Here is a 17,161-nt window from a genome sequence, read left to right on the forward strand (position 1 = left end):
ACAAACCACGCACTACCGATAAACTAATAATACTAATCTACCCAACCAAGAGCAAAACCTTGTACAGCCTTTTTCACCCTTCACCTCCACTTTTATCGACCGACGGTGAATGGTTGTTATTCGACATTTACGACATCCCTTGGTCTTACTCCCATCATCCTCATCCGATCTGCGGTTCATCGCAATCGGGTCAAGGCTTGGCAAAGATAGGTTGGGTTATCATAGGAGGATAGAAGATAGACAGCAAGGTTGAAAGATACAAAAAATTAAAAGATCAGAAAGTTGGTTGTTCGTTTGTTCGTTGGACGGACGCAAGACATCAAAGAACGTGCTGTGGTCAGACTACGCTGTAGGTGAGTTGACCATTCAACTGGAATCTTTCAGCCTTCAGTCATAAAACAAATCTTCTCACCTATCATACTTCAAATTTATTCGAGCCTGAAATTCAGTTGTCTCAGTGAAATGACATGACGTCCTATCTCATTGGTCATTTCACTATTGTGACTGTCCTATGTCTCAAAATGTGTCTTTCTTAGCCTGCTCTCACTTTTATTCACCCTTAACCTTCCTATGAACGAGTTTATGAACCATACCATACCAAACCAGTTTACCGCACAGAAGATGAAAGCATCATCAGAAGTGAAGAAGGCTAATCGGATTCTGTTCCCCTCATTTTCAGGACAATAGCACAGCTGGTCATTTGTCGATCTCACACCAATTACCGCTCATTCACCGCCCTTTCCTTCCCATACCTTACTTTGCGACCGGTGTTTATTGATCAATCGATCTCAAGTCTACCCACACCACCAAACACCTTTGGACTCGAAAGGATATCTACCCAGGATACAAGTACAGGTGATCGGAATGGCTATCTGACCAGTAGAGAGAGGAAAGACCAACAAAAGGACATCAGCGCTCTATAACGAGCCACTGAGTAAGTCCATCCACCTAAACTTCGTTTGATCATCCTCTATTCGCCGTTTTGTGTTCTCTTGGCAATTTATCACTTCCTTTCTCTTGTGTTGTGATTCCTTTTACATCACACACATCTTCCTTTCTACTCACCATCTTCCATCTCCTATACGCCACCTCATCCCTCCCTGTCCCCTGTGGAGCACAACCCACATCACCCACACACATGTGCTGATATTACCGGTTTCCCCGTCGATCCACTCCATTATATACCTATCTGACTAACGTATCCTTTCCATTCATCCACAGTCAACTTGATCAGCGTGCAACCCCTTGCTATCTCATTCCACCCTAATCAACTCGAGCACTGCCTACCTTCGGTCAGAACGGTATACTTCCTTTGATCGTACTGTGCATCGCCCTATTAAGATAGATACAAGATTGCGTTTCCGCTCCGTGCTCTGATATCACATCATAGCACTGTTACGCAAAGAAAAGAGCGTGTTTGTGACAGAAGGGATTTCTTCAATCTTTTCTCTTCTTACGCAACTCCATCAAAAAATCTATCTGGCAGGTACAGACATAAAGTAATTCAAGTGAGTATCTCTTCTATCGCCCGAGCCGCATGCCCATACGATCATTGACTGATTGGTTTGTTTGTTTCTTTCGGTAACAACAGATACACGAGAAAACATGTCTGCCGAAGTCGAAGCCCTGCGAAGCCTTTCAGCTTTCCCTCGTCCCACTTCACTTTACGTTCCCGATGTCCCTCGCTCCGTCCCCATCCTCGATCAGAACGGCTATTCTCCCTTCCCAGCTTTCCCAGGAGGTCGTAACCGGGACCCATACGGATTGAATGCTTTCCTTTTACATCCCGACGATTCACTGTGGAACTATGTCGATCCCATGCCTGATCCCAAAGCGGCAAATGGACCGGGCGATCTGCAGAGATTGGCCAGTGTAGATGGCGAACAGAGATCTACATTACCTAGAGCTAGGAGTGTAAGGAAACAGAGATCGCTGAGCCTGATCAAGAAACCCTCGCCACTCTCTCAGCCACCCATCAGCAGCAGCGAAGAAGATGATGTTATCGATGAGAAACCTGTGACATTACAGAGGAGAAGAAGCAATAGCGTACCGACGAAAACAGTACTTTCGGTCGAGCAGGACGAAGCTATTATAATGGCTCTGGAAGAAGAAGAGGCGATGACGCCCAAGACACCCAAGTCCGGTAAGAAATCGTTGAAGAGAGCTTTCACCAAAGCTCGTAAATCCGTCTTTGGCATGAATGAGATGGATCCCACGATACCGCCTGTCCCAGCTCTTCCTGAGCCACCCGCACTTCTCGCCCCTGCAAGATCCGCTTCTTCATCCGAGTCCCTCGATCCTTCTACACCGATGACCTCGAGGTCAAACTCGAATTACAGCACAATCAGCTCAGCGAGTTCAAGCAGTAGTTCCGAAGGGGTAAAAACTCCAGGAGAAGGAGTGTCGCTCGACGTAGCTATAACAGGCTCAAAACTGGCCAACGCATTGCAGGAAGCTGGTGAAAAGAAGAACAAAGGGAAAACTTGGAGAGGATGGTTAGGAGGGAAGAAGAACGGTAAATTATCATCCAAAGATTCAGATAACTCTGGGTCGAACACACCTCTTTCCGATCTATCTGCCGAATCTACGCCTAATTCCAGTACACTGGATTTACCTTCGACTATACCAAGAGTCACTCTTACTCCTTCACCTGCAATTGTCACTCCCCCTCGAGGATCCACTCCCCTTCTTCCACCTTCTGAACAACTCGCTCGACAACATACTTGGGCGTCGGAACAGCTACGTCGAGTGTCCATGCGAAAACTATCCCAGCTTCGATCACCTTCCCCTCATCCTCTTGCTCTCTCTCTTCGAAGGCAAAACTCCAAACTCCCAGACGAAGTTGCATTTTCAATTCGATCGGATCAAAGAGTCTTCCCAATGAGCGTCAACTCCCATCAAGGTCTGGAAGGCGATTTGACTCCTGCTCAAGGTGGACTATGGTTGAACATCGCCATTACCAAAGTGATGATCAAGCTTGATCGAGGTGAACAACCCGAGGGTATATTGAAAGTCAGGAAGAATTCGAAGAAATCGATCGTCCCCAGACCGAAAGGTGCTTTGGATTTCATCAACAGGCCACCATACGAAGAACGTAATGTGGTCTTTTACCCTGATAATGTATTCTCACCCATATCGATGGCTAGACCAGGCTATGGTGTTTGGGATTTGGATTTTTCACCTTACATCTTAGGGTTATCAGAAATATACGAACCTTCCACGCTATCCTGGCCTACTCTACCTAGACTCTCGACTGAGAATCCCAACCTTCCTACTGAATTTGTAGATGCGATCAAGGCTTCCGAGACGAATTCGGATGAAGAGACATTGGAGATCCTCAAGTCACCCGAATTGTTACAAGACGCTTCAATGGCTCTCAAAGCTCTAACGGCAAATGCTAATTCCCCTTCACCAATTGCTACGCCTATCGCTACTCCTGTTATCACTCCTGCTGGATCACCCAAGAAGGAAAGACCTCTTTCATCGTTCAAACCCAAAGGTCAACATTCTCGATCAAACGATGGGCATTCATCCTCATCAACCTCATCGGGTTCGGAATCGGAATCGGAAAATGAAAGTGAAGATGATGACGAGCCATTGGCGGTAGTTGCTAAACGTCGGTCCCAATCATTCCAATCTCAACCTCGTCCCGCTGCTCGTACTGCCCACTCATCTAATCCTCCTCTCACCCAATCCCGACCTGCGACGCACGTCCGATCACTCTCACAACCTGGTGACAAAAAGGCTGCTAAGCGAGTCTCGATGTCTATGGAAGCTGAGATGAGATGGAGAGAACTGCAAGCTCGGGAAGCTATGAGTTCAGTGGTTCGAGCTAGGGAATTGAGGGCGCAGAACGAAGCCGGGCAGATGGAGAGACAAGCTGATAAAGATAGGATCAAGGAGAAGGAAGCTAAGAGGAGATCCTCAATGATGGACTTGAAAGATACTTTACTACCTACTACTTCATCGACATCGAATAATAATCATAAGAGGAATTCATCGGCATCTTTTGGTATGACAACTTCGAAAAATCACGGATATCACTTGTCCCCTGTCCCAGTTCCTGCGGTCACCGACGTGAACAGACGTAGAGTTCATTCGCATAACCCTCAAAACCGTCTTCAAGCTCCAGTTCCCAGCAGACCGGACAGCAATCGAACGAGATCTTCAGGGAACGTTCAAGGTGGTAGTGAAAGGAAAAGATTCTCCTCCTTTTACGAACAAAAATCAAATTCTACTACTTCTTTCCATTCTCATTCCAACCCTCATCAACACTTTGTTCATCAACATCAACAGATGGTCTTGCCCATGGGTTATGCTCATCCTCAGATGAATATGAACGTGCAAGGAGGATCCATGTATGGTATGGGTATGTACCCTCATCCTCATGCCGCTCAGCAATTCCATGGCCAAAGTATGAGGACTTCTCCAGGTAGACCAAGGATGGCTTAGATATGACTTTATTTCCTTTGTATATGTTCATTCGTGTAGCTTATAACAACTTTACATTTTATCATTCCGGACTTTACAATTTTATCTCAATCCATATGGACAATACAAATCAAAAATAACGATCATTTTCCAATTCCCTCTCATATATAGCATTTTCCGACTCTTCATATTTCCACATCACATCATCATTCATATATGATTATAATCACTTGTTGATATCACATTTAATTTAGCATACATACATGACATTCATTCATCCTATCCTCTGTCTTTCTCAACTCGTATCTTTTACCATTCCATCCTCTGCATTATTGGTGATCGCGATAGTTACATGTGATTCCTGGATGTGGGACAATCGTCACTTGGTTCTGTGTCGTGATGTTACACGATGATCTTATGCATACCCCTAATTTTTACATATACACACGTCGTATGATACTCGTATAATCTACAGTGAAACGCTTGTGAGGTTACTTGGGCAACTACGAATTGAATATACGTGAATGTTGTAAATCATGTCTACTCATCAATATCTCACCTAATGGCCAAGTGGTCTTTGGACTTTGCGTATTTGTTTCATCAGCCCATGACCAGAAATCGTCTTCTCCCTCTTTCTCTTCCTCTCGGAATGAAATCCCGACCACATCTTGGCATTGAGACTTGACATCGTCCAAATGACCATCTTTGTACAACGCTTCCACCTGATCATCGATTATTCTCTTAAAAGGATGTAAGAGCAATTGACTTGAGGCATATGGTCCGATAAGGTTGAGACGTACGGCTGAAGAGAGAAGTGAACGAGCGTGAAGGAATAGATGAAGATGGATTGATCGATCTACGGACAACAAATTATCAATCAGTCATCAGTCATCATTCACCAAGACCAAGTCCTTCTTTGTGAGTTATCTATCATTTTGTAACAGACAAAATTGACTCACCTAAGGATAATCCAATACAAGCAGTCATGACACCCCAACAGACCGCCAAATGACCTGGAGACTTATTTCCTCTAATACATCTCTTGTATAAATCAATTATCTTCTTCGCCCTCGACTTCGTTCTCGTCTCCCTATCATCGCTTACACCATCTTGGTTATCGTCTGGTGATTCGGCAGGATTGGATAATCCCCTCGTATAAAGAGTTAACATAGCTACACCCTGAGCTCTCGATGCTCTCCTTCCTACATGATTCAACAAAGTAGATTCATTATACTTGTCCACCTGTATGATATCTTCTACTACCCCTTCGACATCTGTATCTTGTTCTTGGGATGGGAGGAGATGAGAGGATAAAGCTTTATGTACGATTTGATAAGCCCTGATGACAAATATACAGGTTGTCATACTATAATTTTCTACTTCCACTTTGGCGAATTCGGTTATACCTTCTCCTACACTCCTTCTCCCCTTCAAAGAAACACCAGAGGAGGAATAAGAAGGTGGAATGGGAGATAGGAGACCATGTTTGGCGAATGATTCTAAACCGGAGGAGGATACGAAACCCCCTGTAGGGAGGTTGGAATCGAGGAGGACGTAGAGGAGGTGAAGTTCCTCGGGGGAAGGGTGTTGGGAGATGGTCATGATGCGTGAAGGTGACAATGTATGACATGGGTTGATGATTGACGTGTAGTGAATAAAAGAGGAATGGTGGAATTTGTGGATGTACGAGAAATGTCGGCTCGGCTATCTTATCTGTCAAACAGGAAAGTTACTGATAAACTGTTACAAGTGCATCACGATGAAGTACCTCTACAGTTCATGTAGATTACATATACTCGTGCAATTCTATACCAAATGTATCAATTGACAGCGTGTATCCATGACTTACCCATTCAGTAGGTAACTTACGTTCCAACAGAGCGAATGTACATTGAAAATGGTCATCCCAGGACAGGCTTTTGCTCGCCACGTAGGACATTTCTTTCTGCTTATCATTGCGCTACGCCAGGCAACATAAACAGCAATTCTACCGAGCACACAAGCTTTGCATTATATGCTATATACTTGATTTCCACATAAATAGACATTGTGAAGAGCGAAACGAAGAAAGAAAGAGAAAAAAAATGTTCGTTGAGGTTGATCAAGGCATAACAGAAAAGACATTTTAAAAACATTTGTGTTGTTCTAGTCCGTCTAAATTTAGAAAAGAGCAACGACAGCACCGACCAAAGCTACTACACCACCGAAAGCGGGTGCAGCGACGTTAAGGGCACCGGACGAAGATCCAGATGAGGAGGCGGAGGCGGCAGAGGCGGAACCACTGGCAGATTTGGAAGCGGTGGTGCTTGCCTTGGAAGCTGAGCCGGTAGCAGCGGCACTGGCGGCTTTAGAAGTGGTTGAGGAACCGCCAGCAGCAGAGGTGACGGCGGCGGAAGTAGCAGCAGTGGTACCGGAAGCATCGGAAGCGACAGAAGAATCTCCACCTGCGAGATCTGAGGCTTCACCGGTGGCGGCGGCACCTCCTCCGGTAGCGGTCAAAGTAGGAGCAGCGTATCCATCTATAAACGGGGAGCATTCGTCAGCTTCTGTTTATGGCGGTGGATAGTATAGAAGAAGATCTAACTTACCAGTGGTGATGGCGGGAAGAGCTTCAGTGGTGAATGATTGATCGGCACCGGTGTAGTTCTGGTTCTTACATGATTCTTGAAGAGATTCGAAATCAGATACTTGTGTAGCAGCGGTGTTGCCGTTGGCGGTGTTACATGATGCACAGTTGTAGATGTTGGCAAGGTAAGTAGCGTCACCTATAGACCACCAAAGGAGAACCATCAGTAAATGTCATGTAGTGGTAAACAAGATATAGTATGACTTACATTGACAAGAGATATCAGAGGAAGCACAAGTGTCGAATGAACATTGGAAGAAACATTCTTGAATAGCGGTAGGACAAGCAGTTTGGGTGGAAGTGAGAAGAGAAGCGAGAGCGGAGGCGTCGTTAGAGCTCAGACATGACGAACAGGAGTCGACGTCGGTGGGGTAGTTGTGACAGAAACAACCGTAGACTTCAGTAGAGCTTGAGTAGGTGGTCTATAAATTAATACAACATCTGCATTAGTTTACACGCGGACTGCTCGAGTCAGATGGGATGCGCTTGTACTCACCTCACAAAGGTAGGCAGATTCGATGGTGGAAGAACATGAATCTTGACAAGCAGATGGGATCTATCACAATCGAGTCAGCAAGCAAGACATGGCGGTGAAGTTAAACAAACTCACGTATTGCCAATTAGGAGCAGCTTGACCATTTACAACGGCAACACCTACAGCGGCGGCAGCAGCGAAGAAGAGAGTTTTGGCGGACATTGTATTGATATAGTGCGGTCGATCAGTCGTAGGTTGTCGAGATGAAATAGATAAGGTCGTTAAAAGAACGTGAAGATAAATCGATAATCGAGATTGAATTAAAGATGAATAGTTAGTTTATAAAGTTTTTCTTTGGTAGAGATGAGAAGAACAGTGACGATGAGATGGGGGGGGGGAGGGGGTGTCTTATATCTTGATGAAACTGGATCAGATCAGTACTCACCAAGATCAAAGACATCTGACGCGCTGTTTGTGTTGTTTTGAGGGATTGTGCGGAGTAACCGGATCAAAACAACACAAACAAATACATGAACATCCTTAAGAGAGAAAGAGGAAATAAAGGCAGATCATTACATCCTAAGGCATCTGATCAGAGGAAAATCAGGGCATCACACTAAGAACAGTGAAAATGATATAACCCGTCCAACGATAACAACTGTGCTTGGATCGTGGGGCCTGAACATGAAAGTAAGGTACAGTACAGGACATAGAAGTAAGGTTGATCTGGAACAACTGCGTCTCCTTCCGTTCTTTGTGAGTAAGATCGTCCTTCCTCTCGACAACGTGTTGCTTCTTTCATCCCAGATTCGTACAGGTGTAAAACCCGGGAGTGATAAATTGGTATCTCGATTCAGTTGCACGTCAGACAGCGAGCAGGTCATCATCATTGTTGAGTAGTCAGCAGTGCCCGATAGGGGTATAGGCTGCAGTAGGACGAGACAAGCAACAGCTTCCGAACTGCCAGCTACCATCGTACCAGGATGACGAAGCAAAGGAAGGAAAGCAACGATCCAAACAACGCGTCCGAGCGTGCAAGAAAAGGAAAAGGAATCGGTGAAACCCTAAAAACAAATCAAAAAAAAAAGATAACACGGCGTCTTCGCGTGCCTGAACCGAGTCTTGCCACTATGCTTTCATATTTCCGATCGAATCTCAGTGATCAGAGAAATTCATTATTGCGAGATTCATGAGAAGAGAAGAACAAGGACGGGTTACCATCCTTACATTTCGGTGACCCGAGCGTCATCGCTGAAGGCGTTGATGGTTGGTCTGCTGACGCGGAAAGGCGTACAACGTGGTGATTATCATGACGTCCTCCTGGTCTGACAGACCATGATCTGGTGTTCTGAGGTGCAAGGAAGAGCAGGATGAGACGGATTCTATAGGATGACTGAACATCATCGCGGAGTACATAATCTCCAGCTGGATATGCCTCCAGGTTGCAGGTTTGACCGTGGGGAAACATGCAATCTTCAAGAGTGACGCGCACGATGCCACGAAAGGATGGAACTGATAACCCCGACGTGAATTATAATGCCGTACAGATTAGGATATAAGGGGGTGAATGGGAATCATGTAAATACCTCCAACCCATCTCTGAGACGCGTCAATCGACCGCCCCTCTCTTGTCTCGTTTTTTTGGTGGAAGACACCATCACTCAGCGACATCGGCACAGTCGGTGTTCGCCGCTTTCCTTCCTTATTCTTTTCTCCTTACGTATCACACTGGGAAGTGGAGGTTGTCCACCCATAAAAGTGGGAAAGATTCCACTCTGTTGATATGTCTTTCAGGTATGTTATATCTGCAGTCTCAGTATTCCCTTCCTCATCTCGGAAGGAGAGACAAGGTACTGACTTGAAGGGGTATATCATGAACAGACGAGATAAACTCATACTTCTTGTTGATACCGGTACTTCACCCCATGTACGACGAACAGCTGCGAAACAACTATCCGATCTAACCGTCAAAGCCTTCTTATCAACTACTCAACCGAAACCCCAAGCTGAATCCGACCACAAAGAAGATAGCAAGCCTGACATCGACCCCAATGGCTCGGTGACCCTTTCTACAGGTGGTAACGAGGAAGACGCATGGAACGATGTGTTGGAAACAATAAGCAAGGTGCTACCATTGCTGAAAAGCAAAGTATCAGATACTCGACACGCCGCGGCCTACGCGTTAGGCCTACTAGCATCGTCTTTACCTGAATGGTCACATCCTACCGAGACCCTCTCAAACCTAGAGGGACCCGACGGAACTATCGATCTTCAGGATCTGTTGAAAGGTAAATCAACGTTACTTGCCTCGGCGGGAAGGGAATATGTGGCGAAACCCTTACCTGGGGATAAAGCCAAGAGGAGAAAGGCGATGATGGGGTCTTTGGGGCTGGGAGATGCCGTAGGATGGGGTGATGATGTAGATAAAGTGATCGGTGATGAAGATGAAGATATGAACGAAGATAAAACCCAGAATCAGAATGGATTGAAAGCGTCCAGCGTCGAACCGCCTCAACCACCGAAAGATATATTCGAAGGGCTAAGTGCCAGACAGATAACAATGTTGAAGAGAAAGAAGGGTAACATGGTGGAAGAGGCGAATAAGTGAGCTAGCCAGAAGCCCAGATCTCGCACTAGCAAGCTGACTCAATTTTCATCTCAGGATGCGAAGGATGAATGAGAAAGCCTCGGGAAGCGTACCAAGCTCGACTGTACCTTCGCCGGTATCTACTCCACCAGAAATTTCAGGATCAGCCCCTGTCAAGTCGGAAGATGTGAAATCTGAGGTGATCACTATCGATCCGGGAGCCAAGGCTAGGGCGGCTGCCCAAGCAGGTTCAGGAGGACAGGTTGAACCCAACGTAGACGCAGATGGCAATCCAATAATCACATCTTCAGTGAAAGTGCTAAGCCTTGTCGAAACTCAATCGCCATGGACGACAGTACTTTCGGAATTATCTCCTCAGCTACACGAACCTGTTTGGCAGATACGGCATGGATCAGCGTTAGCCATTATGGAAATCCTTCGCTCATTGGGCCAATCGTACGCAACGAAAGAATCTACTTACTTGCTTCATCTCGCTCGGCAATTACTTTGTCTTCTAGTATTAGATAGATTCGGTGATTTCGTTGGGGATACTGTGGTGGCACCCGTTAGAGAAACCGCCGCTCAAAGCTTGGGTATCGTCCTGAAGTATATCGATATAAATGGTGTGAGGGAGATACACAACACGTTGATGGGGATGGTCAAACAACCCTGGGCGAAACGAGGTAAGGCGGCTGAAGGGTTGGATAGAAGTGAGAAGTTCGCTTGGGAAGTTAGACATGCCGGTTTGTTGGGATTGAAATATGAAGTAGCCGTTAGAGGAGACCTGTTAGGTTCGATTAAAGACGAAAATGTCAAGATGAAGACGGACATCAAGCCTGATCTGGCGGTGACCGAGCTGGATATACTACAGGATGTCGTGGAGGCAGGTGTGCTAGCGTGAGCTCGTCGAGATCGTGGTCCCGACACAGCTGACATGACACGACTATTCTTTAGGCTGGAAGACTCGGATGATGATGTACGAACTGTAGCTGCTACAGCTCTCACTCCTATACCCGACATCATAGCTACGCGACTACCAAAAGAAGACCTGAACGGTCTGCTGACTACTCTATGGGGATGTCTTTCCGAAGGTGGTGATGAGCTCGGAAGTAGTACCGGTGCCGTGATGGATTTGTTAGGTGAATGCTCTCGAAATTTTCGTACGGACCCATGTTGACGAATTTTCGATATTAGGTGTCCTCATTAAGCAGGAGCATGTCATACATTTAATGATCGAAAGTAGAGAACACCTTGCTTCGCGAACATACAAATTCATGCGACATCCTATCGCTTCTGTCCGACTTTCAGTCATCAAGATCCTCATAGCTCTTGGCGAGTTGAGGGAAGTCGAGAAGGTCTGGTTGTCAGATAATTACAGCTCGCTCTTATTCCAAAATCTACTGTTGGAAGAAAGACAAGATATCAGGGAACTGTCCTTGAAAGCCCTCGATGATGCTGTCCAAGAGGTGGAAGAGGAGTGCGGTGAACAGGAGGGAATGATGGATCTGGATACTTGGTTCCCACTAGTCATGACCCCAATAGGAGCACCATTCGATCAGAGCTTGTTCAAGAAAGTGAAAAATTCTACTACGGGCCATAATGTCGATAAAGCCATGATGGCAGGAGATATGTCGTTGATATCTATGGATACAGCTTTGCAAACTAGATTGACGGGAGCAAAGGCTTTAGGCTTGCTGAGACGGTTCCATGATGAAGATGTGAGTGTGCACTTCTCCCTGATAGCTCGAAATGGTCCTGTCAACTGATAAGCGACCAGTCGAATGACTTGAACCACCTGAAACAATACCTCGGATCGGCTAGTGCGCACCAGGTTTTCATGGCCACTGCCATCATGCAGGAATGGGCCCTCGATTACGACAAATCCCAGAGACCGGAAACGGAATTGAGGAGCTTGGGCGCATCCCATGAACTCGCCAATCCCTTGGTACCAATATTAATCGAGAGAATCGAATCGCCTCCTCCCGCAACGTATCACGAGATGTCTGTCATTCTCCAACGTATATACACTGAATGTCATGCCCTTCTTAACGCTTTCAACGTGGAAGGAAAAATATCCAAAGAAAGGATCCCAACCTTACCTAGTCGGCTCGATCCTCTCAGTACCTCTCCGGACGTGTTCTCTTTGACGACTGCCCAACAAGCTGTTGGACCGACTTTCGAAGGATTAGCCAAACTACTTACTAAACCAGCCCAGAAGATCGCTTTGGCAGCGTTGAAGGATAGACAGCGAAAAGTCATGGGTTCCATAGGTTATTTCTCGGTCATGAAAGAAAGGTACGATACCCAAGTTATGGCTGGAATAGCCAGTGCGTTGGTAGCTTTGAGAGTTATGCCTTCGAAGCTAGGCCCAGTGATCAAAAGTCTGATGGATGCTGTCAAAGTGAGCTTGAATCTTACTTTTTCACTGATATACCACTGACGTCGAAAGCAGAAAGAGGAAAATGAGATTCTTCAAACTCGAGCCGCTTCCTCGGTGGCTGCTTTCATCGAATATACAACCACTCCACTATTCACCGGACGAGTCAACCCCTCGGATAAAGTCGTACGAAACCTTTTTACTTTCTTATGTTCTGATACGTCTGTCACGCCCATCTTCGCGCCTGGTCCAAGTGCTTCTACAGGTATCATCACTCTGAAAGATGAAAGAGCTGCTGCCGCACTTGCGGCCAAGAAAGGGGCAGGAAAGGATGCCATCGAAGAGACCGAAGAACAGATCGAAGCTAGAGTTACTAGAAGAGGTGCTTTGGAGGCCTTCAGAGCTATGGCTACTCAATTTGGAGATAGGTTATTTGACGCGGTACCGAAATTCTGGGAGGGTGTAAGCGCCGCTCTGCTGTTGAATTTTGCAATGAGTGAGTTCGCTATTTCTTCATGCTTCTGATCTGTTAAGCCAAGCTGATCTCCTGGCCAGGTATACATATCAATGAGATCGATAAGAAACTATCGGAGAACGCTCAGGCAGGACAAGATATCATTGATTGCTTGACCTCTCTCAGGCTCATCGTCCCTGAGCTCGACCCCTCGCTCCATGCGCAACTTCATGTCCTCTTCCCACCTATCATCACTGCTTTGCAAAGTTCTTTTGCGGTCATTCGACATTCAGCTGCGAAATGTCTGGCAGCCTTCTGCGACGTATTGTTGAATGAAAGTATGAAAAAGGTGGTAGATGACGTCGTACCCCTTGTGGGAGATGCTACGAGGGTGGCGTCGAGGCAAGGTGCAGTGGAAGCTATTCATCGTGAGTCGCTGGCTTCGTAGTGGAAGCTGATCTATATGCTCAAGTAACTCACTCGCAGATATCATCAAAGTCCTGGATATCAAAGCATTACCCTATGTCCTGTTCCTCATTGTACCCATCCTGGGTCGTATGAGCGACCCAGATGAGCACGTTCGCCTGTTATCTACTAGCTCTTTCGCTTCTTTGGTAAAGATGGTACCTCTTGAGGTTAGTTCACCAGGTACAACTGCGACCCAACATTTGTGCTGATATGCTGCGTCAGGCTGGCATCCCAGACCCCGAAGGCTTTTCGCCTGAACTTCTAGCCAAACGAGATGAAGAACGAAAGTTCCTCACGCAGCTGCTTGACGGTAGTAAAGCTGAACAGTATCAGATACCAGTAGAAGTCAAAGCGGATCTCAGGCAATATCAGAAAGATGGTGTGAGCTGGTTAGCTTTCTTGGCGAAATATCAGTTGCACGGTATCTTGTGTGACGGTGAGCTAGCTTCGCGCTTGCTGCAAAGCAGACAGCTGACCATGGAGCGTAGATATGGGTCTCGGGAAATCGCTGCAGAGTATCTGTATAATCGCCAGTAAACATCATGAACGAGCGACTCGACATGCTACAACCAAATCGGTCGATACAGCGCATTTACCTTCCTTGATAGTTTGCCCGCCAACATTGACGGGGCATTGGTATCATGAGATCCTCAAATTCACACCTCATCTTAAACCTTTACAATACGTGGGTAATGCCGGTGAACGGACAATGTTGAGATCGAGATTCCCTTATCATGATGTGATCATATCATCTTATGAATCGATACGATCCGATATAACCGAATTGACCAAGTTCAATTTCTTATATTGCGTATTGGATGAAGGTCATATCATCAAAAATGCCAAAACGAAATTATCAGTTGCGGTGAAACAGATCAAATCTCAACATAGATTGTTATTATCCGGTACACCAATCCAGAATAATGTTTTGGAGTTATGGAGTTTGTTCGATTTCCTCATGCCCGGTTTCCTTGGGAATGAAAGGATGTTCAATGATAAGTTCTCGAAGCCTATTCTGGCGGACAGAGAAGGCAAAGCTACGCCCAAAGAAAGAGAGGCAGGTGAGTATGGTTGCGGTTCGGACAAGAATATGAAAATGTATCAAAAGAGCTGATGTAAATGTGATGGACCCATTCATCCAGCTGCGTCCGCTCTTGAGGCGCTACATAAACAAGTCTTGCCGTTCCTCTTACGAAGACTGAAAGAAGATGTATTAAACGATTTACCACCCAAAATTATCCAAGATTATTATTGCGAATTATCACCAATACAGAAACACTTGTACGATGAATTTTCGAAATCTCAAGCCGCTCAAGAAGCTGGTGAGGAAGTTTCTTCCTCTGATACGCCCAAGAATGGACAAGGTCAAGGACATGTTTTCCAGAGTTTACAATATCTCAGAAAACTGTGTAATCACCCTGCACTGGTCTTGGATAATCAACCTGAGCGATTCAACCAGATACAGAAGAAATGGGGAGTAGAGAGTGGTACGGGTTTACATGATATAACTAACGCGCCTAAGATGGAGGCATTAAAGTGAGTCATATGTCATCATCAACAGTGGTGAAGCTCAACTGATATGCTTGCTACAGACAACTTTTGACTGATTGCGGAATTGGCCAACCTCCTGACAAGCTATCCGATGACGTAAACCAACATCGAGTCCTGATATTCTGTCAACTTCGACCCATGTTAGATATAATCGAGAAAGATTTGTTCGGCAAACATATGAACTCTGTATCATATATGAGAATGGACGGATCGACCGATCCTAAAAAACGTCATGCGATTGTACAGACGTTCAACTCGGATCCCAGAATAGATGTCTTACTACTCACTACCAGTGTAGGTGGGTTGGGACTGAACTTGACCGGTGCAGATACGGTGATATTTGTGGATCACGACTGGAACCCTATGAAGGATCTCCAAGCTATGGACAGAGCTCATCGATTGGGTCAGAGGAAGGTCGTTAATGTTTATAGATTGATTACGAGAGGGACTTTGGAAGAAAAGATCATGGGGTGAGTGTTCAGACTGCAAAATGTGATTTACCGACGTGGTGCTGACCGTAATTGTTCATGTTATACTACAGGTTACAACGATTCAAGCTGAATATCGCATCCTCCGTGGTAACTCAGCAGAACGCGGGACTAGGCTCAATGAACACTGGAGAAGTACTGGATCTTTTCAAGGTGTCTGCTGAAAGTGAACCTGCCAAACCTAAGATTTCAACGAGTAATGGACCGACATCCATGAGTAAGATGTTAGAAGGGTAAGTTGATACACTGTCCTATATAGCTAGAAGCGAGGCACTAACGGTTCACTGAGCAGACTCGATGACTTGCCACCCGAAGACGAATACGCAGAGTTATCGTTGGACAATTTCTTGAGTAAAGTGTAACATCATCGCGACACGGGTGAAGAACCGCTTTTGTACGCTGTTCTTGGAGTTGGAAGAGAAGAAGTATCGTAACGAATTGCCACGGTATAGCAACATCCAGTATACCTAATCACACTTAGACAGACATACATATCATATCCATCTCATTTCCATACCAAATTTGATGAAGTCATTTACCTCACCAGTTCTCGCAGATATAGACCATGCTCCACCATTGATCATAAGACTGACTCTACCCGATCTTTTGATCTGCGTATCGACGATTTTCTCGAGAGTTGAACGCAGAGTGACGATTGTCTTTGATAAAGTTTAAAGAGTCCTAAACTCACTACAGTGTATCTTGGATCTTTTGCATACATACATACACACCGGTCGACTCGCGTCGTACGGTGCATGATGCATGATGCATACTGTTCGATCAGCATTTTGGTCTGAATGTCTGGATCCGATGGAGCGTTGGAGCTTGTATGATCCAACGGATCACCAGCAAAGCGAACCATAACGAGAGAAAAGATACGGATACGGAGATGAAGAAGATACGATATATTTTGTATTGTGCCTTTGAATGAGACAAGGGAAGGTGAAGTGGTATCACGTTACCCCCTATCAAGTTGAGTTATAAGCGAACCTCCGAGTGTAGTGATTGCACATGACTGATTGACACACGATGGCTTAGCTTAGACTAGATCCGGATGGCGTCTTACCCTTGTGTACAAGTATGTTCAGCCGGTCCTCGTTACCATTCTGCTTGCGCCAAAGTCAGTCTCCTTGGAGGATACAGCACAATAAGCCAAGGTTGAAATCGATGTGCACCCGGAGAGTGACGAGACGTGGTGTGATGTTCAAGACATTATTTGCGTCACGAGAACAACTTCAACACTCCAACTTAGTCTTGCATCAGCGAGGATCCGCGAATTTACTCGGCTATCACATCAAACAAGCTTGTTTTCAAACTCTTTGGTTCCCCCTTCAATTTTAGCCTTGTGCTTCGATAGCTCCTCGTCACTATAATCACTGGAGTGTTAAGGCACATGCATACTCTACTGGGGCAGACACTGGTACGACTGTAGTTCGAGCACATGTGGCTGGATCACTGTATCATGATATACCGATAGACAAGTATGTACTGGTGCTCGTATTGTAATCGCAAATCTTACTTACGACAGGTAATTTGATGCGGGGCGATCAAATTGATTTTTGAATAGGACAAATTATGGAATTATAGTGTGGCTCAAGGATTTTATCTTCAATCGATAAAATGGTACCTTTTTGCCAAGCTAATCGTAAATCTGTTACTATAAAGCCCATTATGTCAAAGCCACAGATAGTAACGGCAGATCAG

The 17,161-nt window shown here is 45.6% G+C and overlaps 4 protein-coding genes across 4 annotated transcripts; 2 read left to right on the plus strand and 2 right to left on the minus strand.

Moving 5' to 3' along the window:
* Window positions 1-1,605: 1,605 nt before the first annotated feature.
* I203_104636 (uncharacterized protein) lies at window positions 1,606-4,452 on the plus strand (the record flags this gene model as incomplete). The annotated part of the gene is made up of 1 exon (XM_019143775.1): window positions 1,606-4,452. The coding sequence occupies one exon, from the start codon at window positions 1,606-1,608 to the stop codon at window positions 4,450-4,452; it is 2,847 nt and encodes a 948-aa protein (XP_019006824.1).
* A 482-nt stretch (window positions 4,453-4,934) lies between these two features.
* Window positions 4,935-6,033, minus strand: I203_104637 (uncharacterized protein; the record flags this gene model as incomplete). The annotated part of the gene is made up of 2 exons (XM_019143774.1): window positions 4,935-5,287; window positions 5,391-6,033. 2 exons carry the CDS (start codon window positions 6,031-6,033, stop codon window positions 4,935-4,937), a joined length of 996 nt encoding a protein of 331 aa, XP_019006823.1.
* A 558-nt stretch (window positions 6,034-6,591) lies between these two features.
* Window positions 6,592-7,754, minus strand: I203_104638 (uncharacterized protein; the record flags this gene model as incomplete). The annotated part of the gene is made up of 5 exons (XM_019143773.1): window positions 6,592-6,950; window positions 7,020-7,196; window positions 7,266-7,479; window positions 7,554-7,613; window positions 7,668-7,754. 5 exons carry the CDS (start codon window positions 7,752-7,754, stop codon window positions 6,592-6,594), a joined length of 897 nt encoding a protein of 298 aa, XP_019006822.1.
* A 1,651-nt stretch (window positions 7,755-9,405) lies between these two features.
* I203_104639 (uncharacterized protein) lies at window positions 9,406-15,819 on the plus strand (the record flags this gene model as incomplete). The annotated part of the gene is made up of 14 exons (XM_019143772.1): window positions 9,406-10,136; window positions 10,195-11,016; window positions 11,074-11,258; window positions 11,314-11,837; window positions 11,897-12,520; window positions 12,572-12,992; window positions 13,052-13,378; window positions 13,437-13,585; window positions 13,641-13,854; window positions 13,907-14,479; window positions 14,561-14,954; window positions 15,011-15,439; window positions 15,511-15,690; window positions 15,750-15,819. 14 exons carry the CDS (start codon window positions 9,406-9,408, stop codon window positions 15,817-15,819), a joined length of 5,643 nt encoding a protein of 1,880 aa, XP_019006821.1.
* Window positions 15,820-17,161: the final 1,342 nt, after the last annotated feature.

The sequence above is a fragment of the Kwoniella mangroviensis genome (genome assembly GCF_000507465.2).
Source record: "Kwoniella mangroviensis CBS 8507 chromosome 1 map unlocalized Ctg01, whole genome shotgun sequence".
NCBI classification, from domain to species: domain Eukaryota; kingdom Fungi; phylum Basidiomycota; class Tremellomycetes; order Tremellales; family Cryptococcaceae; genus Kwoniella; species Kwoniella mangrovensis.